At 48.6% G+C, this 24,116-nt stretch overlaps 1 protein-coding gene across 1 annotated transcript in view; it reads right to left on the bottom strand.

The window, feature by feature from the left end:
* Positions 1 to 23,898, bottom strand: part of ABCC8 (ATP binding cassette subfamily C member 8) — a 75,446-nt gene extending 51,548 nt beyond the window's left edge. The window contains 7 exon segments of the mRNA XM_033121709.1: positions 2,232 to 2,396; positions 9,547 to 9,735; positions 10,634 to 10,876; positions 12,473 to 12,639; positions 17,770 to 17,891; positions 22,239 to 22,380; positions 23,656 to 23,898. Coding sequence (XP_032977600.1) covers positions 2,232 to 2,396; positions 9,547 to 9,735; positions 10,634 to 10,876; positions 12,473 to 12,639; positions 17,770 to 17,891; positions 22,239 to 22,380; positions 23,656 to 23,803 — 1,176 coding nt within the window. The 5' untranslated portion in view covers positions 23,804 to 23,898.
* Positions 23,899 to 24,116: the final 218 nt, after the last annotated feature.

Here is a 24,116-nt window from a genome sequence, read left to right as displayed (position 1 = left end):
TTGTGATTTTATATACACCATAGATAAGGCTTAAAATAATGGCAATAACATTTTTGGGCAAATCATGCACATCCTAGGTTACGTGAAATTGGTCTTCAAAGAATAATAAACCTAGTGAAGCAGGAACATAGACTCCTACCAAAGTAAGCATTATTAAAGATCAGGATACTAGAAATACACAACCATCTGATAGCTAGTATGTCTGATAGCTCTCTGTCTCTCTGTCTCTCTGTCTCTCTCTCTCTCTCTATATATATATATATGTGTATATATATAAAATACAAGAATTTTGCTTAATAACTTTTCATGCAAGAAAGGTGATTATTCTCAAACTCATGAAGACACAGACCTTTATCTATACTTTTCTGTAAATCTCTGAAAGAGAGTTTTCTAATTCGTTTCCACAATTAATGCTAGAATTTCCTTTTGGTGGCATATGAATCACTCTCTCTTATTAATGCAAAAGATTCAGACAGTTTGATAAAAACAATTACATGCTAATACATTAAAAAACCATTTTTGGCTCTTTTAGTATAATTGGAAAATATCGGGCCAGAGTGCGAGTTATAGATGACTTACAAATCAAAAGTAGGTTTAATTACAAAACTGTTTGACTAAAAAATTGGCTGTTGTTTGTGGTGGTGCATGCCTGCCTGTCACTGGAGGGGTCTGCGCAGAGGCTGGGATTTTCAGAGAGGTTTTCTGAACTGAGCAATAACTTGGTTCTTTCTAGTTCTGAGCCCCTATGAATCTTAGAGGGTCTTGGATTTTCCTGGGCTCTTTCCACCATTCTCACCTGATGACATTCCTGAGGAAACGGCTCTGCTTTCTCAATGAAAAACCCCTGAGGATGGGCGGTGATGTCATGTACCGCTGCACAGCTGTGCACTACACATTTGTAGGGGGTGCCATCCATACACACACGTAGTATACCAAGATAACCGGAGTCTGGGTCCTGACACTGTCCCTAGCCCAGGCTGTCCCCTTCTTCTCTCAGTCCCTTTTCTGCAAAGCCTCTGATCCTGGCTCCTCGAGGACCGGTCAATGTTAATGATTCTGAGGAACATTTCTGAAGAATGAGGTGGCTTTGGGATCTAGTCACAACTTCCTAGTGTTTTACTGACATCAGAGGAATTGCTGGATATGGTGGAATCTGGAGTTGTCCTCCAATAGCACATCTCTCCTTTTCACAAGAGGAATCTCCAGCAGGTACATACGGCTGTCAAGAATAAAGACCACACTTCTTAACCTCTCTAGGTAGGGCCATGTGGAGAATGTCTCACTAATGAGATAGAAGAGAATATGTGCAACTTCTGTATTATGATTTTAAAAGAAGGCAGCATTCCCTCCTATTGGCCCATCTTTCTTCTGCTGGTTTAAATGTAGACACAATAGTGGCAATTTCAATAGTCATCTTAAACTATAAGACAAAAGTAACTGTGAGAAGACTGGCAGAGCAACACTGCAGAAAGAACCAAGGTCTCTGATGATTATGGAGCTGCCATCCCAGCCCTGTGAAAAAGAAACTTCTATCCTATGTATACCACCATCATACTGGGTCTCTCCATGCCAACAGCTGAACCAAAATTCTCATAAAAACACTGGGACTTAGATAACTCTCATCACTACTTTGCGTAAAGGGATCCTGAATCCTCCTTGACTTTGCTCATCCTTCCAACTGACTCTGAGAAGGAAGGAACCTGTGGAAGGCAGGAGCAAGAAGCTAGACCCAAGGTACCTATCAGACCAGAAAGGTCTCGTTCCTTATGACCCAGTATTTAAGATCTCCAATATTTAAGATCTCCTTAGAGGCTCTCTAGTCCTGGTTGCCAAACATGTTTCCTGTTTTGCACCCAAAGAAGACTGTCTGGTAGCAGAACTGTGAGACAGTATCTAGAGAAGGATCCTGAGGCTGCATTTACATTCACCAGGAAAGAGTGCTGTGATCGATTAGTGATGTCTGTCCCATTCAAGGCTGGAAGATGCGGAGGTCTAAGGGCTGACATCTGGGGTGTAATCCAAGGCAGAACCAGGGCTAGAACTACATTTCCCAAGTCCAATCCAAGGCACTTTCCATGATCCCACACTGCTTTGTCAATGGTCATTGTTTCAGAAACACAGTTAAAGAGCCACACAGAAAAATAAAGTCACAGCAGCATTATTCTTGAGTGCCCATGAGGACACGTCATGTGGTTCTTATTATGAAGTGAAAAAAATAATCATCCAAGTACCTGCATTGCTCCTCTTAAGTTAATTCCGGTTTCAATGGCGACATAGTAGGATGCTTGCAGAAATGTCCTTTGCAGTAGGAGGGCAAGAAACAGAAGCACGGCTAAGACGTAGGCATTAGCAAGGAACTCTTGAGATGAGACAAAATAAACCCCGAGAAATTGTGTCTGTTGGAAAGAGAAGGTCAGAGGTGGTTGTCATTGCAGCACAAAGACCACCATTCATACCCGTTACTGTGCCATAATGGCCATTATTATAGGACCCTTCATGCTTGCAAAGCCTTGTGCAATTGTTGAGGAGTGAAAAATCAGACTGATAAATCCAACTAAACATTCTTTCAATTATAGGGAGGGCTGCCTATGCCCTCTTCATCATCCCTCTTAGGGGAACAGAATGCGGCCCAGTTCTAACCTCACGCTCATAAACATGACTTCCTGCATTGTGGCCACCAGGCTCAGGGGAGATCACTCTGAATGGAACGAGAATAAATAGAGCGAATCACAGAGCAGCCAACGCCAGGAGTGCTAGAACAAATCCCACGATGTGTGTTCTCTGCCATAAAAACAGAATCGGGGGGTGGGGGGAGGGCTGGTTAGCTCAGTTGGTTAGAGCGCAGTGCTCTTAACAACAAGGTTGCCAGTTTGATCCCCACCTGGGCCACTGTGAGCTGTGCCCTCCACAACTAGATTGAAACAACTACTTGACTTGGAGCTGATGGGTCCTGGAAAAATACACTTACAATAAATAAAAGTTAAAAAAAAAATCAGAATCAGCTGAGGCCTTGTCGCACACTCACCAACAGCCTGCTCTGTAGTAATTTCTGGGCAGAACAGACCAGTGGAAAACATGACACTGTAATGCTTCCGGGAGAGAGACGGGAACTCATCTATCAGCCGATAATAAACTGAAAAGACTTCAGACCCAAGCCTCCCAGACTTGTGGGCTCCCAGGACCTCCTATTAAATTTAAGTTTCCCTTGCTGCACCTTCAGCCAGATCTCAGATGATAAGCAGTGGGAAAAAACAAATGTTTTGACTTTGTTGCTAAAGATATCAGGGAACAGCATCATGACTGTTTCCAAATTCAGCATCAAGAGCTCCCAAGAAAATTTTGATCTCGATTAGGTTCATGGCTCCCCAGCAGAGCCCCATCTATATTTCCATGAAGACAGAACTCTCCCCTTTCGGAGACTCTGCCCTGACCTCTGCAAGCTACTTGGAAAGGTGTGGGAGCTGCTGCAGGGTAAGGAGTGGTGGGAAGAAACTGAGGAGAAGTTGCTGAGAGCATGTCCATGACGATGGTCAGGCTGAGGGGGGCAGGAGTCCGAGTGGAGTCCTTTTCTTAGAGTCAGAAATTCCTGGATCCTGGATACAGGGCTTCCTGATGGGAGAAAAGATCTTGCCTCTCAGTTCAACAGGGCCCTGTAAACCAGCCGTCGTGCTCCGTGGAGCTAGTCCTGCTTACTACTGTCTCTCCCTTCCTCCGTGGGACAGCGGTCTCTCCCTTTTGGGGACAGCAGGAAGCAGACACAGCGAGACAATGGAGGGATACAGGCAGGACTCTTAGATGAAGGTTGACTGAGGTCTGAAGGCCCCGACTCTTTGTCATTTGTCAAAGTACCAGAGGGAGAAGGTAGTGGGTAAGAGTGGGCTGGAAGCAGCAAAATGGACCTTAACATTAGGCTGCAGTGTTGCGGGGGAACCAGGGGCAGGACACAATATTTATCAGGACACAATAATATTATCAGAACACCATCCTCATAGAACCATAGTGGGAAGGGTACCAGTATTAGCCCAGTTTTATACACGAGGAAACGGAGTTTCAGCACAGCTAAGTGGCTGGCCCCAGGCCACATGCTGGTCAGGGAGAATATATGAACATGAACCTGTGTGATGCCCAAAACTCTACTCCAGACCCACGGCCTAGACCTCATCCAGCCTTTTGACCTTGAGTCTCTTACTGTCAGCTACAAGCTCGTGACTTGTCGGGGACAGAAACATGCTCATTTGGCTGGTTCTGAGTCAAAAATGAATGTATGAGGGCTTGGGAAAACCTGGTCCTGTTTAACTCGCCTTGGAATTCTGCTCTATTGTCCTGGGCAGAGGCCCAGCTCTGGAGAATGGAGTCCGTTATTTTAAAGCAACAAAGTACATCATGGAAATGCATCCCAAAGGAAATAATATAACAAAGAGATGGCTGTATATTCAAAGATGTTTTATCTTTGGATTAGAGCAGGCCAGAGTGCAAAAATCCATGTAAATGTCCAACCATAGGAAATGGTCAGGTATATAATGAAACTCATGGGAATTCTATGTACCCAAGAAATCGATCATCGTGAAAGCTCTTGAGCAGCGTGGAATGCCCCATGTGTGCTGTGTCACAATGATCAGAAAACACACAGGCTGGAGAATGTGGGCTAGAAAAATCAATGGATCATAAATGTTGGTTAGGCTATGGATGGTATTTGCTAAATGCATTCATCAATATTTGTACATTTTTAACAAGGCAACAGATTCTTTTTTTGAAGTTCTAAAGGCAAAGCCTTTCCCCTGCAACACATACACCCTAGAGTCAGAAACTTTATTTCTTTGGATCAACAATTTTGTGACCTGTTAAAATAAAAATCTCCCTGCAGGTATAAGTTATTAGGTCGTTATCTCTTTTCAAGGAGACAGCTTAAAAAGCATGGCATCTATATAGTTAAGTTTTGAATAAGGAGAGGGACTAGATTAGCCAAAGAGGGTTGGGGTGCTGCCCGAGATGGCAGGCCCGGGTGAAGCCTGGTGAGAAGAGGGCCCTGGGGAGCTGTCAATGGGTGTGAGGGCACTGGCCACTGCCCAGCACCCTGAGGCATCATGGCAAGAGAGAAAAGTCCAAGGATCTACAACTTAACATTTGGTGGAAGGTAAATGCTTTGGAAGATCGGATGCCCTAGTCTCACATTTCTATAATCTCTCAGGGAAGAAATTGTTTGTTTCCAGGGATTTCCTAGTTGTGCTCAGTAAGTATTTTTTAAATTACTCAATGCATGTGATCTTCATCCCTTATCTACTTTCTATAGAAATTATTACACATTTCCTCATTTTGCACTGAGCCAGGCAAGGCCTTCAGAATGTCGGTGACTGCTGAGGAGTATAAGGCGAGTTTGTGGCAGAGGTGCACCTAGAACTAGGATCTGAGCTTTTGATTCTACAGTTCTGCTCCCCCAATACCCCTCCCTGGCCAGAGGTGTGACTGGAAAGACTCCCTTCCCTTGTTCTCTGGAGCTTAAAGGAGAGGTGGTCCCTTGGGCTCTTGCTTCCAATTTTGGCCGGGGCCAAAAGGTGAACTGGCCATGGGTCCCGGACCTGGATGGCCATGGGTGAAAACAATGAGGGCTATCTTTGACCACGCGTGGACCAATACACCCACCCACTCATGTCTACAACCATTTGACATGGTGTTATAGCGCCTAGACTTTGGGGCAGCTGTATCTCAGTAAGAGCCCTGACTCATTATATATTAGCCATGGTGTCCCTAGGTCACTGCTCAACTTCTCTGAGCCTCAGTTTCCTCACCTGTAAAATGAGGCCATGAAGGGCTTCTACTTCACGGAGTTGTTGGGAAGATTCAATGTAACAGTGCAGGTTTAAAAAATGAGTAAGTGTAAGCATTCAATAAATGCTAACTTCTGCATTATTTGTTGAAGAATCATTTCTCTTGTGTGTCCCGGGTGTCAGGCATGGAGCTGGGCTCACAGAGGTGGGACAATGCAGTTCTTGTCTTAGGGGACTCAGGGTCAAGTCCAGTAAGGACACAGGACTGCTTTGATGGTACAAGCATAGGATATTATGGGAGCACAGAGGCGGCTCATCTAATTCAACCAGAGGAGGGCTTCCTGGAGGAGGTGACATAATTTGAGCTCAGTCTTGGTTGCCGAGACGGGGTTAGTGAGGTAAAGGGAGGCATGCCCGGCCAGAGAAGGTGCCGGGATGTTGTCATGAAGAGACGAATCCCCACACTGACATGACAAAGTCACAGAAATACATGCACATTCACAAAGTCACCCATAGGGAGAGTCACAAATACAGGCACCCAAGTGGGGACATGGACACACACGGAAAAAGACATACCACGAGACATAGGGGCAAACAGAAGGATCCACATACAGAATCATAAGCAGTTCCCAGGAGAACTCATTCAGAAACAAAGACATACACACTCACAACCCTACACACGTTTTCCTGCTGAGATTCAGAGGCCGTTCAAAGCTTTGGCCCTGAGATCACATTCAGAGTGTTCCTTCTTTCTCTGCTCAGCTGACAGCCTAGAGGAGCGCTGGCAGGTTTCAGACACCCGCAGTTCTTTGTGATTCCAATTTCATCACCCTTCAAACAGATCAGTGGCATCCGTGGCAGGTGACAGATTGTGGGTGGGGGTAGGGCGGGGCTGGGGGCTGGAAAGAGACATATCGTGGGCTGTGCGCCTGGGTCACAGCTTTTTCTGGGGGAGTGGCAGGGGGACAGGAGAGTCAACAATTTGGTAGGCCATGAGACACTTCCAATAATTAAAGAAATGAAAAATGTTTGTCCTTGCAGATGCCACGGGTGGTATGATTCTTGCCAACTGCTAGTGTCCTGGAAAGGGAAGAGAGGACAGGGCAGCCACTGACGATGAAGTAAACAGTGGTGCCTGCCTGTGCTGCCTGAAGCTGGGTAAATACTGGCTGAGTGGAAAGAAGGTCTTTCTCACTGAGAGGCTTGTTAAACACTAACATGCAGCTGGAGCCCTCCCCTGCTTGTAGGTTCATAAAGACCAGAATAGCTCCTGTCTCTCTGGGGTAGAGCTGCTGCGAGGAAGGGGGATCAACCAAATGACCTCAATAAATGACCTCTTTCTCCTATTTTCTGGGCCCAGAAGCCCAAATGAGAATTAAGTCATATCCCAGGCAACCGCAAGAGTGAAGATTCTCTGTTGCTGATATTAGAGACTATATTTACTTTCAACTCTTGTTTCTATGTCTGTAATTTGCTGATTGTATTTGGGCCGCAAGGAACAAATATTAAATCTGGTAAGGCCTGCTGCCACTGAGGCAGGGCCATCTGTCTCGGGGATTTACGTGCTGACAAGTAACTAGGACAAGAGCATTCCAGTGAGAGGGCAATAAAGCCCAGGGTTGGTGTATAAATAAAAAGAGAAGTCAAAGCTAACATTCAGAGGAACTAACATATTCTAAGTGCTGTTCCCACATCTCTTTGGTGCATCCTGCCTCAGAGCTGTCTCCTGTGGAGAATCCCACAAGATTTTTGGGAAACACAAGAAAAAGACAATACGGGCAAGCAGATAAGGGCTCTAGCCTGTGTCACTTCCTCCTAATATTAATAACTGGCTCCATGAAGCTGTGGGATTACCAATGTAGAGTATTCTGGGATCACTTATGGTCAGACCTAAGCTAAATGGTTGAACAGTCTTATGGAAAAGAGAAGCGGTCTTTTCTCCCTCTCTTTTTGGGCCAGGTAAAGTTCACAGACTCGAAATCCAGAGAAGGCCTCAAAAGCCATCAAAGTCTAAATAAGCAAAAAGAGTCCTCACATACTTGATTAAGCAAGAAATCTGCCCATCTTAGCCCGGTCAACTCCTATTCATCTGTTAAGGCCCCATTTAAATAACTCTCTCCTCATCATGGCTGAGTTAGTCACTTCCTCTTCCCAGAGTTCTCTGTATATACCTAAGTGTAGTATGTAACACATGATATACAATGTCTTATTTAGATTTTTATCTCCTCCATTGGATATCACAATCCTTGGAGCCAGAGGTGATGGCTTGATAATAATAATAATAGTCAAATTAGCATCATGATTGTAAGTGTAAGACCATGGAGTGAAAGAGACTTGGGTTCAAATGCTGACTTTATCACTCACTAGCTGAGCAAACCGGTAGGAAGTTACTTAACCTCTCTGAGCTTCTAATTCCTCATCTGTAAAACAGAAATAAAAGTACCCACCTCATAAATTATGTGATATGTGAATCACATCTCAATAAAACTGGTACAAAAAAATAAAACTTACCCAAAGGGTCGTTTCAGAGGTTAAATGAGATAACACACGGGTAACTCCTGTACACAGTCAGGCATGTATTAAGCAGTCAATAAGTGTTGTTACTATTGTGAATAGTCCTTATCGTAACCATTGCCTCCGTATTCCCACAGCCGAACCCAGGTCTGGCACATACAGCAGTAGCAGTCAAGAAACGTTTGCTGAATAAATCAAATGGACGTGGAGTGTTTCATATTTCTGACCAAAAGTGCTCAGCTGATTAATTATAACACAGGAAAAAAATTCATATAAACCTCCGGAGGATGAAATGTTATCTGCGATTCTGAAGCCCATGAGATAGATAACATTGCACAAGGGAGTATCATAAATTACTAAGATCCCTAATTAGTAATTCTCTGCCTCATTTTTGGACTCTCTGTTTGTGGTTAAAAGGTTATAATGATGTTCTTGCTGGGAAAATAAAACTGTGAGTCTCATTAGAGATGAAAGGTTTTCCATTTTGTGGCCATCTAAACCTAAGTGGCAGCAAAGAAACAGATGAAAGAATTAAGTACCCCACCCCAGAGTGGATGCTATTGCCCCAAGCAGGGAACATAAACCCCCAGAAAGATTTTTCTGTGTCTTTTTGTCCAACAAATTTCAGTTTGTAGCATCTTTAAAGCTGGAAAGGCCAGGGGATATCATCTAGTCCAGTGAGTTTCAAGTATTTTTAAGACATGAAACTCTTTTTGGAAAGGACATTTTAATGAAAAGTCCAATGTATTAAAACTGGGGCAGCTCTGAATGAATTTTGGAGTGGGAGGAGAAAAAGCCCCGTGCATGGAGCTTTCCCAGTCCCCTACCCCCAAGATGCCCCTGTAGAACTTGGAGTGCTATGCATATACAGAACTGAGGAAGCCATATCCCTGAAAAGGTATTTAGAGTCTATGAAGATGACAGGACCTAAAAGCCAATACATCACAAAAGCCCCAGACACTGGCTAGTGCACTTCCTGCAACTTTCTCAGTGAATAAATAACTGGGAGAGGTACGATGGTGGTAATGGTGTGGAGAGGAGAGCAGGGAACCAGAAATCCTCTCGGGGCACAAGCTCACCTCTTGGCGTTTCTCTTGATGGGATGCAGAGCATCTTTGGAGGGGGATATTTATTGCCAAGGGCTTTGCGTGTGTGTAAGGAGCTGTCCCAGTGCAGCCACAGATCACACATTTCAGTCTCTGGCACATTCACACTCACTAGACAAAACCTCCCAGAGGATGCCCTGCTCTCCTCCTGGGTGGCCTACCTTGGGCTGGAAGACGCCGTTCTCCTTCCCAAGGTGGTCCACGATTCCAAAGATGCACAGGGGCCCCGCGAAACCCAGCAGGTCGGCCAAGATGCGGAAAGTGCTGCTGAGGACCAGGCGTCTCCCAAAGGAATGGCAGAGTGCCTGCCAGATGGCCCGGGCCCCCTGTGGGCTCTGCATGTCCTTCTGCTGCCCAGAGAGACCCGCAGTCAGGTCAGAGTGGCTGAGGGCCCGTTCAGAGCAGGGCCCAGCATCTCAGGAAGCCCCTGGCTCCTGCTGCCTGGGGACACCCAGTGGCCACGTCTGCTACAAATAGGGGAACTCCAGGATGAAATGGAGCCCCCAAGGGCACGGTTGGGTGGGCTTTATCAATGCCAACATGGTTCAGATGGGGAAACTGAGGCCGGGAGCTTGATCAAAGTCACAGAGCTGCTCAGGGACTATATGATGAGCGTAGCACTGTAGTGAGGGAGTGACATATGCTATACTCACTTGTTACCACCTGCCACTGCAACCGCCTCAGTGTTTCCCCACTGCGATAGGGCAGAGGCAGCAAAGGAGCACGTACTGGGAGCCAGGTCAGCTCCGCCACCTGTCAGCTGTGGGCCAGCTCTGGGGAGGTCATGGCTTTTCTCAGCGCCTTAGTTTCTTCCTCAGTGATATAGGGAGAACTTTGCCTGGCCCAACTCATAGAATTATTGGAAGCATCAGGCCACTAATGACCCTGCTCTCTAAAACGGGTGACAATCCCCACCTTTACAGTCACTGAGCTCCAGAAGAGCGAGCACAGGGCCTGGGGAATTCAGGGGGGTCACTTCCCTTCTCAGGGCCTCCGTTTCCCCACCTGGACAATGAGGGTGTTAGACCAGATGACTTAAGAGCCATTGCAGCTGTGACAACTTGATGACTCTTTGGTCCTGAACTTGTCCCTGGTTCACTGTGTGACTTAGGGCAAGCCTCCTTCCCTCCTTGGGCCTCAGTTTCCTTGCCTGTCCCACCAGGGGTTTGACTCGATGCTTTCTGAGGTCCCCATCTGTGACTCTCCACCAGAGGGCAGGGAACGGGCCGTGTGGCTGTGCCCACTGACCGCTTGGGCATCGAAGGCCTCGCGGAGCCGCCGGTAGTTGGTGAGGGCCCTCATAGCGATGGGCAGCTTGCCGATGGCTCGGAGGTCAATGGGCTTCCTGTGGGCCGTCTTGATGAAGGCGTTCATCCACCAGTAGGTGCCTTTGGACAGCAGGTTCACAAAGGGCTGCAGGAAGCGCACCCCCAGGTCCTGCAGGTCCTCAGGGGGCTTCACCTCCCTCGGCGTCTTGAAGAAGACGTATCTCTGTGGGGCACACAGGCCACTGGGGATGGGTAACTGCAACTTCTCGCCATTCTCCAGTGTGTCCCAGTGCAGATCTGGGGTTATGACATCCCACCCTTGGCCTCTAACAGATGAGGCCATCGTGGGCCTATTTCCAGGAAAAGAAACATCAAAACTGCTTGGCCACCAGCACCAGGGCCTCCTGACTTGTAACTCTTCATTGAGGCTTGCCCTAAATGCCGTGGGCTGGATTGGGTTGGCTTCCAGTCGGGTGGGGGAAGAGCAGAGATCTCCCATGTACCCTCTTCTCCACAAATCTGAGTTTCATGTACAGCCATGTAGACCCGGGTTCGAATCCTGCGTCTTCCACTTAATAGCAAGGTGTATTTGAACAAATCTCATCTAAAATGTTTCCTCATCTAAAAAGGGGATGATACTTGTATCACCGGGGTGCTACAAGGGTCAGTTAAGGCAGGGAATGTATAAGACCTTTGTACCCTGCAAATCAACTAAAAGCAGAGGAGTCAGAGGAATGCAAATTAAAGTAGCATTTCACACTCATCAATTAGATGCCCGAATTAGAAATGGCTATAACCTCCACTGCTGGCTGGAGGAAGGGAGGGTTGTTTAATTCGTTGCTGGTAGATTACTGCTTTTCTGGAAGGCAACCTGCAACATTAATTAAAACTTAAAATACACAGGACCTTTGAACCAGCAACTCCCCTCCTTGGACTCTCTCCCATAGAAATAAAAGCAGCAATACATAAAGACACAAGTATGTTTAATATACCATTATTTGCGAAGGCAAAAACTTGGCAACAAAGTGAATCCCCATCAATAGGGTAAGAGCTGAATAAATTGTGACTCATCCACATGATGGAATATTATGCAGCCATTAAGAAAACTAAATTAGCCATACCAGACTTGGAGGGAGTCCTAAGAGATATCTGTCGGATGAGAAAAGCAAGATGCATAAAACTGTGTATGTGATCCTATAAAACAAATATTGAGAGAAAAAACTGTATACCTATATTTTCCTATATGTTGAGGAAAAAAACCCCTGAATAGATACAAGTTTATGGTATTATAGTATTATAGTAATAAAAATAAGGAATGGAAGAACACATATTAGGTTGTTAATCTGGGGAGGGAAAGGTCAGGGAGGGGAGGGTAGAAACCAGAGAGAGGAAAAGGGGGCAAGCAAAAATAACAACAAAACAAAAGACACGTATGCAGCCGCCTTTACTCATTCATGTATATGTGTAACTAAATGAATACATTAAAATAAAACACAAGCCTCCCCCAATCAAATAAACTCGGAGAAGCCGGTACCTAAAGCTTTTATTTTCTCTCTGTGGGATTAAACCCAGAATCCTGTAAATTTGGCTAACACATCCTTTCACCTCCTCTCCCTCTGGGCCGCTGGGCCAGATGGAATAAACTTCTCCCACTGGCCTCAACTCTCCTTTGGGGGTCAGGTAAAAAAAGCTGACTCCTTCTAGGGCTTGGTTAAGAAGCAGGGTGGCAGACCACGCCCCGGGGCAGGACACTGGTCAGAGCCCCGCTCTGGCCCAGGTGGGTGGCAGGCGGGTGGCAGCCAAGGAGAGGCCTGCTTACCCTCACCCGGATGACGTTCACCTCCACGAGCAGCAGCATCCCGTAGAGGATCACCAGCAGCCCCGTGAGGCAGAAGCGCAGCTGCGAGAAGCCGATGTTGTGGTCGTAGAACTTGACAAACTTGATGGTCTTGGTGATGAAGGCCAGGGTCCAGTACACCAGCAGGGCTGCCGAGGGGGGACAGAGAGAGAGCACAGAGGACGTGTGTGCACAATTGCTGCGTGTGTGTGTGCACTCGTGTGTGAGAGTGTGTGGGAGAGGTGAGGAAATGTGTGTGTCAGAGACGAGGTGTGCGTGTGAACAAGCAAGTGTTATAGATGTGAGGCTGCACATTTCTGAGCAAAGGGATGCGTGGATGTGAATATATGAGGATGTCAGTTGTGAGATGACGTACATCCATGAAAACGTTCAGGACAGGCATGCTCAAAAACATTATCTTGGAAGTCAAGCTGGTAACCCTTTATAATTAAATACGAAGAAGAAACACAGGGAAATTATTTCTTGAATTTAACTAAGCTGTAGGTGCCGTGCCAAGTAAGCACTTTAAACATATGATCTTATTTCTTCCTTACAATAACCTTGTGACAGAAGAAGAATGTCACACACTCAATTTAACAAAGGAATCGAGGCTCGGAAAGATTAGGTAACTGACCCAAGGTCACATGTGGCAGGGCTGCTCGTGGGCTCCAACCTACAATGGCTTCCTTGTGGATTTCCAAGCTGGGAATATCTTAATGGCCCTTCATCCCAGCCCTTTCATTTTATAGATGAGGAAACTGAGGCCCAGAGAGAGGAGATGACCTGCCCAAGGTCACAGCAAGCTAGGAACAGAGAAGGTGAGGGCTTAGGTCCCTGGCGCCCCAATCCAGAGCCCACTACAGCATGATGATGCTCCCCAGGGGAACTGGGGGAATAACTCAAGAAAATGAGTCACAGACCTGGGAGGCAGTGTATACAGTGATTAGAGCTGCGCTCTGCAGCCAGATACACCTGGGCTCAGATCCTGTGACTTAATAGTTATGTGGCCTTAGGTAAATCATTTAACCCATCTAGGCCTCAGTTTCCTCATCCATAAAGTGGGTATAATAGTAGTACTACCTCAAAATGTGGTGAGCAATGTATGGAAAGTATTTAGCACAGGGAGCCTGGTATGCAGTGGGTGCTCTTTGGACATCAGCTGTTAATATTTATATTATCTCTAGATTTCAGGCCTGTGACTGTAAACATCAGAAGCTACCAGTAAATTCTATCCTTTCAATTCCCACCACCATCACCCACTATAAACCACTGTCAGCTGGCAACAACGACAAAACAGCATTAAGTCCCCCTTTAGAGGAAGAACTAGCAAGGAGCTGGACAAAGATGCAAATCTAGGATTTCAGCACAGGCAGCTGCTTTCCCCCCTCACTCCTTGAGCCACCTGCAGATAAAGTCAACCCAAATCCCCTAGAATTCCTCTCTAGAGGAATCACAGAGAGGAAGGAGACCTTCACTCTGCCCTCCATCCCTAGGTGGGCCTGGACGTGGATGTCAGGGCATCTTTGGGGACAAAAGCTGGGGTCTGCCTCAGCCTGGCTCTGGACTGGAGACTAGGTCGAGGCATTGAACTTGCCTGGAAAGGGGCAAATGCCCTCTATCTCAGGTCCCTGGGTGAGAGCACTGGGACAGGGCAGAAACGTCTGCTTTCTGGTCCCAGCCCTCAGGACTAGGAAGATGTCCTCTCAGCTAGGTCTGGTCTCCAGGTCATGAGGAACCCCACAGCTGGAGGCCACCCCTCTGCCTCCACACCTACACTCCCCCAGACCGACTCTAACCCAGGCTCTTAGTGACGATCACCTACTGGGACCAAGACTTGACAATATGCCTCACACTGGTCTTGCCTCTAACACGTAGCAGACACGGTCTGATCTGATCTCCACAATAACCCTGTGACTTAGGCAGGGACTTGCTCTTCCTGTCCAGACAGGGAAACAGGCTCTGAGAGCCCGAGTGTCTTATCTAAGGGCACACAGGGAGTTCATGGTGGACGCAGGACTAAGCCCAGAGTTATTTCCACAGTCCCATCCTAGACGGCAAAGCCCTCGGCCTGCTGCCAGACACAGTAGCCCAGCCAAAGTTTCATGCTTGACTGAGAAAAGGGGAAAGGAAACAGGGGCTGCTGAGGAGGCTTAAGCTTGGAATTCCCATTTCTCCTGCTTCTTCCCTCCCTTTTCTCTCCCGCGGCCCCATATTCTACTCATGATCAATACCTGTCTATTTTACCCTCTACCTTGAATCCATTCACGTCTTTCCATCCCGGGGGCCACCTGGGTCCAGGATGCCATCACAGCTCCCCTGGACCACCTTGAGAGCCTTTTCATGGCTTCCCCTCCTCCAGTCTAACCTCCACCAAGCAATCAATTGGATCAACTATGAGCTCAACGCACCCTTGTTCAGAGCAGCATTAGTTATTCACAATCGCCCAATGTGGAAGCAACCGAAGTGTCCACAGACAGATGAACGGACAAACAAAATGTGGTCTATACATACAGCGGAATATTATTCAGCCTTAAAAAGGAAGGAAACACTGACACATGCTACAAACATGGGTGACCTTTGAGGATATTATGCTAAGTTAAACGAACCAGTCACTAAAGGACAAAATAGTGTATGATTCCACTAAGATGCGGCACGTAGAGTAGTCAGATTCCTAGAGACAGAAAGAATGGTGGCTGTGAAGGGTCGGGGGCGGGGGGAATGGGAGCTACTGTTTAATGGATACAGAGCTTCAGTTTGGGAAGATGAAAAATTTTGGAGATGGATGGTGGTGATGGTTGCACAACACTATAAAGGTACTTAATGCCACTGAGCTATGTACTTAAAAATGGTTAAAAAGGTAAAATTTATGTTATGTATGTTTTATCCCCCACACACACACTCACACACAAAACCCAGTCCTCAATGGTTTCCCCTTGCCCTTGGGATAAAGACCGATGCTGGTGATGACGTGGTCTTCAAGGCCCTGACTGGTACACGCCCACCTGCCACTCCAGCCTTCAAAGTTCAGTTCCCTTCTCCTCTGCACAGCAGCCACTGGTTTTCTTCCAGCTTTCCCAGTGTGCTTTGCCTCTGTCACCTTAGGGCCTTTGCACATGCTATTCCTTCTTCTGAAGCACTCCTCTCTTTTTCCTCCTAGCGAGTTCCTACCTATACTTCAGTTCGTAGCTCGAACATGACTTTCTCATAGAACATTTCCTGAATCTCACCTGGGGCCCCAGAATCAAGGTCATTTTGTGGGACAATGTAAGCCGCATCGTGGTTCACCGTTCCGTGGGACTCTAGACCTGTGACCAGACAGTAGCCTCCTGAGAGGCCCAGCTATGCCCCCACGATCACTGCCCTCTATCCCTGCAGCTTGTTAAGTATATCCTCTCTTTTCCCTGTTCTAGCACTTCTGGCTCTGTGGAGAGCAAAATTCTATCAAAGGGTAATGGAGGGCGTTAGTCTGTGTTCCTTAGAGAAGGACTGGTCCATCCCTGGGTAGTAATTTGTGCTTTAAGGAAGGAACATTATGTGCTTCCTGGAGAATGAGAAAATGAACTCACCAGATGCCCAGACAGGGTGTTTCCGGGGGCACCCGTCATCGTGACCCTGGTGGTTAATGAGAGGTTCTTTGTGCATGAGAAGCTGCTTCAGAAACCGGAGTGGGGAGGCTCTCTAAAGCCTGTATTTAACATCTACCCACCTGCTGCCCCCTGGTGCCCCAGCCACACTCACATGGGGCCCCTGGGGTGGAGGGATCACCTGGATGATCTTCATGGAACCCAGTTCCCACCTTACCTGGGAAGGTAGACCTGTGATTAGCTCAGGAAACACCCTCTGTCCCCTCATGACACTGTACTATCTCTGGCTTAGTATAGAGTATTCCAAACTCCAGATGTCAACTAGAGCCTGTGACTCCTAAAAATCACAGTCTGACCACAGCCAGATGAACAGCCTGACCTTAGCCATGCACACTGAGCCCAACACAGAGGCAGACCTGAGGGTTTATAACTCTGGCCCGCACACAGCCTGAGGATCCTTACACGTGCAGTCTCAGAAACGGTTAAGAGCCTGCTGGGCTGCCCGACTCCTGGGATCTAAACCTGGCTCTGCCCTTGACTAGCGGGGCAGACTAATGCAAGTCACTTAACCTCTGAGCCTCAGTTTCCTGACCTGTAAAGGGAAATAATAATGATACCTGCCTCACAGCATTTTTGTAAGGATCAAATGAGTTAATATAGGTAAAATGCTTAGGACAGTATCTGACAGACAGTAAGTGCCAAACAAGTATCCACAGTTAATATTTTTAATCTGAGTTTCAGTGTCCACATCTGTAAAATGGGATAGCAATAGTACCAATAGGAAGATTGTGGGAATTAAGTGAGATAATGCATGTAAGGAGCTTAGCACCGAGCCTGGCACTCAGTACATGCTCAATAAATGCCAGAAGTCATCGCTATTGTTTCTGTCTGGGACCGCAGCCATACAGTGTCAGAAGCTCTAAGCTGGCATTCTTTACTGATTCTCTCTCAATGTTGGCAAATACAATTTCTGGTCCTGCGGCCTTTCTCTTCTCTCTCCAGGCGACAGCATCCAGGCTCAGGCTTTAGACGCCACCTACAGCCCTGACCTCCTGGATGTCTGACTTACTTATTTGACTGCCTACTTGATGCTTGAGTTGCATCTCAGCGACATCTCAAACTTGACATGCAGACAGAAAGCTTGATCCCCACTCCACCCCAATTCCTACTCTTTTGCCATGTCAGTTATTAACACCACTATTTGCCCAGGCGCTCAGACCCAATGCCTAGGAGACTTTCTTGCTCCTCTCCTGGCCCCTGGCCTCATCTCATCCTTGCTCATTTGGTTCACGCACACTGGCCTCTTTGCCAAGTCTGTTCCTATCAGAAGGCCTTTGCACTTGCTGTTCCAGCTGCATGGAGCTTCTTCCCCCAAATATATGCATGCTCACTCTTCCCTATCAGACAGCAGCATCGCCATCACACTCCACCATTTACCCAGTTTTATTTTCTTCGTAGCATCGTACTACTTGTTCGTTTGTTTATTTATCTACTGACTCTGCCTGTCTGTCTCCACCACACTCTATGGTCCACGGGGGCAGGGATGTTTTTCTTCTCTACTTCTGAACGTCTAGCACTAAGAAGAGTGCCTGGCACAGAGGAAGTCCTCAGTAAACATTATCTGAAGGAATGAATGGAGGTACCCATCCCTCCTCCCCCACCCCCCCCCCCGCCCCGCCTCTTCCCCTCCCCTACCAATCAGCAGTTTGGGGAAGTTGGAGGTCTCAATGTTGTGATAGTAGACCACGGAGGTGACAGCAGCCATGAACGCCATCCCAGCCGGCATGTATAGGTGGAGATGGCGGGATTCAGTCACCCTGAGATTGGAGCAAGAGAGAGAGAGAGAGAGAGAGAGAGAGAGAGAGAGAGAGAGAGAGAGAGACACAGGATGTAGATGTGCTGAGTATCCCATCAGAGCTGCCCAGGCCTCGGGCTTAGGGCTCAGCACACAGTGGGGCCTCCAGGACACATGCGCAGCTCCACACCATGTGTTGGCAACTCTGCCCACACCCCCAAACATGCCTGTTAACTAGGGGCCCAGGAGTTCACACAGAGATGCTTCGAGAGCTTGGTGCTCAGGCTTTGGAATTCACGGCCTCCTCTCCCTAGGTTCACGCTTACAGAACACGGCATAGGGAAGCCAGCCTTGATAGTTGCAGCTGCAAAGGCTCTGGCCTGGAACCATTGCTTCGGGAGTGAATACAGCTTGGTCTCTGTCCCTGAGGTCCTCTGGGCAGTACAGGAGCCTGTATACCACAACTGTCTTAGGGACAGTCCCGTTTAACAAGAACAGCGTAAGTCAGCACTGGCACCCCTGCCCAGGAGGTGTAATGACACTGATAGCCAATATTTACTGAGCATTGACAGTGAACCAGGCACTGTTTGACGTACTGATGTATGTTAACTCACTTCATCTTCCTAAAGTCCCATGAAGTCGATACTCTTGGTCTCCTCATTTTGTGGTTGAGGAAACTGAGGCATAGAAAGGTTAAGCAACAAGCTCAAGGTCACTGTCTTTGTTTCCTCCCTCAGGATGGGGATGGAAGCAGTCAATACTAGCTCATCCACTCCCCACTTTAACTTACAGAGGCCTCGGTGCATGAGCTCTGGTTGGGTGATAATACCATAGGGAGCCAGAGCTCTCTCCCAGATCTCAGGCTTCCCCACGACCGGTGAGGAATCTCACCTTACTTGGCCCTGATCACGCCGTTCCAAGGCTCCCTTCTGTCGATAGCAAAACCCACAGCCTGGCACCAAAGGTCCAATGATGGGGCCTCAAACCATTGTTCTAGCACTGCTCAGCTTGCTTTTTCTACTGAAGCCACACTGGGACTCCCTCCATTGCCAGAATGCCTCCTCCTGTCTCAGTGCTGCTCTTGCCTGCACTGTTCCTTCTATCCAGCATGCCAAGGGTCCCTGCCCTTGAGAAGCTGACAGTAGGGAGGGGGCAGCCAAGCTGAGACTTAACTGTCTGACCAGATAGTCTAGGGAAGTGATACAGTAGATGGACAGAAGGCTGAGGGCACAAAGGAGGGGGTGGGCAACCAGGGAAAGCTTCACGGAGGAGGCAGAACTAGGCTGGACTTTGAAGGATGAGCAGGAGTTCAACAGACAGAGTGGGAGAGCCATGGCGGAACCCCAAGTGGTCTGGTGGGACTAGGGTGGAGGGTGCCGGGTGAGCTGTTCACTAAATAGCATGCTCCTCTCCTTCCTTGCACAAGTTTGCTCCAGTAGCAATGCACCAAGCCCCAGGGAATGGATGGTGATTGGTTCAAGCCGCCATGCAATTCCATACCCCTTTGCCAGTGATTAGTCTAAGGGCGGTCATATCATCCAACTGAGGACAATTGAGATGTAAAGGAAAGCCTGCAGAGGATGATCTCCTGCGTACGGAAGAGGTATATGGGGAGCATGACCCCTTTGCCCTTGCCTGAGTGATACCCGCAGCTGGGCAGCCATCTTGTGACCATGGGGGAAGATATGACTGACATGCAGAGGATGGCGTAGGAAGATGGGAAGAGGCTGGGTCCCTGATGCCATCACTAAACCACCATATCAACTGAAAAAGGCGACCTCCAGATTTCTTGTTAAATGAGACCATAAATGTCAATATTCTTTAATATTTGATTAGTGGATATTCTCAGCAAAGTACTGATGCAGGAGGAAAAGGCAATGAGTCACTAGTGGGGATACTGGAAGCAATCAGCACCCTGCCCGGGGTCTTGCCTCTGTACTCTTTGAAATAATTTTGAAAAATTCTATACCGTTTCACACATTTTTAAAGTGACATCTAAAATGTTATATCAAGTTTAAATAAATTCTGTTTTCTTGCAATTGGAGGTAGAAATGACAAACATTTTATTAAATGAAATAAGATGAGGAAAAAGCATAATTGAAATAAACATTTCATGACATGACTTCATAAAATAGGTTTTGGCTGCTTTACTGAATAATACCCACTGAGTTAGGTAAGAAGTCACCTAAGTCAATAAACGCCAGAAGTCATCACTATTATTTCTGTCCGGGACCCCAGGCATACAGGGTAAAAAGAAAATTTATATATGGGCTTTATCCAGTGTACGGTGGTCTGGGAAAACATTCTAGTTATATACATATTTTTAAATATTTCCTCATTAACCTACACCACTCTGGTTGTTCTGACTTCAGGGCATCACATACAGAAATAATACCCAAAGGAAGGCAGGAAGCCCTGCAGGTTAAAGATGCCTTGACTGATTAACCCTAAACTAAACCTGAGTTTGAAGACAACTGCTTTAACCAGCCCCACTCCCACCTGTCCCCTAGATTTCCAGGGTGGTCTGCAAACCCAGGCAGGGGTGGGTTGGGGTGGCACAGGGCAGGATCTGTAGCTTCTGCTCCCTTCCAATGCCCCTCCCTCATGCTTGCTTGTCCAGAGGTGTGTGCCCACAGATGGAGGCCAGCAAAGACCAGGTGACAGGTGTCCAGTTCAGGAGCTGACCTGCCTGCTGGGGAGGAAATGGTAGTTTGCACTCAGCTGCAGAGGTTTGGATACAGGTGCAGCCCACAGAGGAGGGGCTGCTGGAGAGCCACAGGAAGGAGTCTTCGACTTGACTGATTCGGTCTCCCACATTCTAGGAACGTACTATCTGCCCAGGGCTCTGCCACTCCGCGCTCGGCACCCTCTGTGCCCTAATTTCAGTCCCTTCAGAACTGTGAAGCAAGCAAGGCAGGGATTATGATGCTCATGTCCTAGGTAGAGAAAGTGAACTGGACGGCTTGTCCAAAGTCTCACAGCTGGTATGTAGGTAGCAGAAGCACTGGCAGAAGACCCAGGTCTACCTTCCCCATAGGCAGTGTCTTCCTCTCTGTCATTTGCTAATTATAACCCAGTGAGTATTTCTAACCTGGGGGCTCACAAGGCATCCTCCCCTTTCTAGCATTTGTGTGCTTTGGAAGGGGTGTTGAGGATGGTGGGGTGGGAGGAGGAATTGTCGCCTGTTAGTTATGTGGCAGTATGCATTCTGGGCTTCTTGCTGGTCTGGGGACACTGATAATCAGGAGGAGTCCCAAGGCAAGCAGTCATCGCAGAGATAACTGCTGAAGCCAGGATGCAGGGACGTTGGGAGTGGAAGGGTGAGGGAGTGTGTGGAGAGGTGGGGGGTCCCATCCCCCTACTGTCCAGCTGCAGAAGCCAGGCCTGGCAGGAGTGGAGTCTGGGCATAGTCTGATTCCGGTTCAGAGGGGCTGGACCTTAGATATTTAAGCCAAATACCCCCGCCCTCCTCCACCCCCTCACCCAAGCAGCCGCAGAGTGACTTACTGATTCTTTCCTTCTTCCTTAGGGACATGGCTGCTTCACCTCCTCCTCTTCTGCATCCCTAACTGCTGACACACCATTTCCAGCTGCTCTTATCTTTCACCTAGACTACGGCAATCACCTCCCAAGTGCGGTTACTACCTTCAGCCTCTCCCTGCCTCCCTGCCCTGGACACCGCCTAGGAGTCTCACCTAAAAGTGCGATGCTGATTATATCTCTCTTCTGTTCCAAACTGCTGATAAAATCCAACCCAAACACTCAGCCTGGCATTTGAAGCCCTCCTGGAGATGCCCCTAACCCAATTTCTAAGTCTCGGCCTCCATTGCTCTCCTCACTCCCCTGTTGTGATTCATGCTTCAGCCCTGCTGCACTGATCCCACCCCACCTACTTTTCTAGGTGGTGCCTTTGTTCCTACAGGCAGGAAGAGCTGATTGTGAGGACCCTGGATGCCAGGCTGAGGACTTGGGACTTTATATACAATTGGGAACCAAGGAAAGATCTTAAACAAGAGTTGCTTTTCCCCCAAGAAGGGAACTCCAGCAGCTTGTAGAAGAGGTTGGGCATCTTCCACAGGAGTTAGGGCACTCTAATAAGCTCTAGGGTTATATCTCTGGGTCATGGCATGCAGATCCAGGTTCCCTCCACTCTGCTGCACTGACATCAGGCCCTGGGTCTCACTTGTGTCCAGTGCCTGGCACAGAGAGCTTGGCACACAGGAGATGTTGAGTAAACAGTTGCAGAATTTATTAGTAAATGATACTGGATCATGGAATGCAGGTTAGCTGGGGAGGGGGGTCTCCCTGAGCCTTTCAGGAAGTACCCTGGACGAGATCCACTCTCCTTCGTTCTCAGAGGGCAACTCACCCATCAGACAGGATGCCCTCCGCGATTTCACACACCAGGACGAAGAGCAGCATAAAAGTCAGGATCCAGCGCAGGTCGTGCCCAGGAAAGTGGAGCCACGTGCTGTGGTGGATGTGTACCTTGGAGCTCTGACTGCCCCATCCTGGAAGGAGAGACAGAAAGAGGGGAGATGCCTGGTGCACTGGGAGGAGAGTGCATGAACCCCAGGAGGGTGCTTAGGTAGTAGGTCCTTGGTGACGGTGAGGAGTGTACCTATTTGAACATCTGTGCATGAAAATGCCCACATCTGGTACACACGAAATAAATGTCCAAGTATGAAGCCTAGACCTTCCCAGAATCACCTTTGCAGGTATCCATTTTATATGCTGATCTCTTGTATGACAACTTATCCGAAAATAAACCATTTGTTTGAGAAGAGAAGTGTAAATGCTGGTATAATTTTTGACACACACATGAGCATATATTGCATATGCTTCCATCCTATTTCTAACTGTTTTTGTCAATAACTAGCAACTCTTTGCTTCTGCAGCATCCTTTTCTTTTTAATTTTATAACAATCTGTCCTTTCTTCCCAAAATCTCTATGTGAATTTTAAGATTTGCTTTTTTTCTTAGAGTGAATTAACACGTATGGGGAGGTAAGGGGACACCCTATGAGAGGAGAGAGTTAGCCAGCTTGAGAAATTCAAAGTCTTGAAGAGAGATGAAGGGGACCCAGTGAAGCGGTACCCACGATTGTCCCGGCGGTGGCACCCAACTTTGCAGAGGGCTTTCAAGCAGGGGCGCTGGGGGCCGCTGGCGTCCACAGTCAGGGGCTGCGCTGCATGGAGCCTGAGAAGTTGCGCTCTGGAGTCCAGATTGGGTAGCAGGGGAAGGGGACCAAATCCTTAGCTCCTGCATCTCCTAGCCCAGGGCAGTGGGACCCTGTAATTGTTAGGGGCTACTGACCCACTGTCTGACTCAGCCCCAGGGAAACACAGGGGTTCCATCCCCGCCTCTGAGGCGCAGGCTGCACCTCTACTGGGCCCAGTTGCGGCTGTCTGGGAGGGTGCCTTGGGGGAGGGGTGACCCGGCTCCCTGCGCAGCTCCAAAAAGGGTGCAGCCCGACCCCTCCGGACCTTTCCAGGGCGTACAGAAACCTCCGCTTTCCCCCTTCTCCATTCCAGCCGGGCCCTGAGATGGCAAAACTTGGGGGAACCCTACGTCAGGGGCATCCGCTGTGTTTGCTGCGGGTTCAAGGGAACTCCGGGGAGTGAGGGGACTACAGGGTAGTACACAGAGCAGGGGACCCTGGGAGGAGGGCGAGCGGCGGTCGCGGGGGCCGGAAAGGGACAGCCAGCGGCGCGGAGCGCGAAGCCTCCTCCTCCCTCGGTGCCTCTGCCCTCCCCTCTCCTGCCACTGCCCGCGCGCAAGCTCACCGATGAAGAGGATGGGGAAAGTGATGAAGAGCAGGAAGACATGCGGCACCACGTTGAGCGCGTCCACGAAGCAGCCGTTGTTGAGGACGCCCTGGTCCACCCGGTAGGCGGCCGAGTGGTTCTCGTTGCCGCAGAAGGCCAAGGGCATGGCGGCGCAGGCGGGCGCGGGTTCGGCTGCGGCTGACTCCACGCGCCTCCGCGCCTCTGTCCCTCGCGGATCGGCTGCCGGGCCCGGCCGTCAGGCTCCCGCCCCCCCACTCCCGGGCCCCGCCCCGCCCTGCCGGCGCTCGGGTTCCCCTCACCCCGCCCTTCTCCACTACCTGCGGGGCCCCGGGGAGAGGGGGCGGCCGGTAGCCCGACCGGCCGGGCCTCGCCGGGCCCGCGTTCCAGCGGTGGCGCCTCGCGCGCCCAGGTGTGCTCGGGGACCCTTTGTGTGTGCCCAGCTGAGCGCGTGCGCTGGG

The sequence above is a fragment of the Rhinolophus ferrumequinum genome, chromosome 11 (assembly GCF_004115265.2).
Source record: "Rhinolophus ferrumequinum isolate MPI-CBG mRhiFer1 chromosome 11, mRhiFer1_v1.p, whole genome shotgun sequence".
NCBI lineage: Eukaryota > Metazoa > Chordata > Mammalia > Chiroptera > Rhinolophidae > Rhinolophus > Rhinolophus ferrumequinum.
This window is presented reverse-complemented; position numbering and strand designations above follow the sequence as displayed.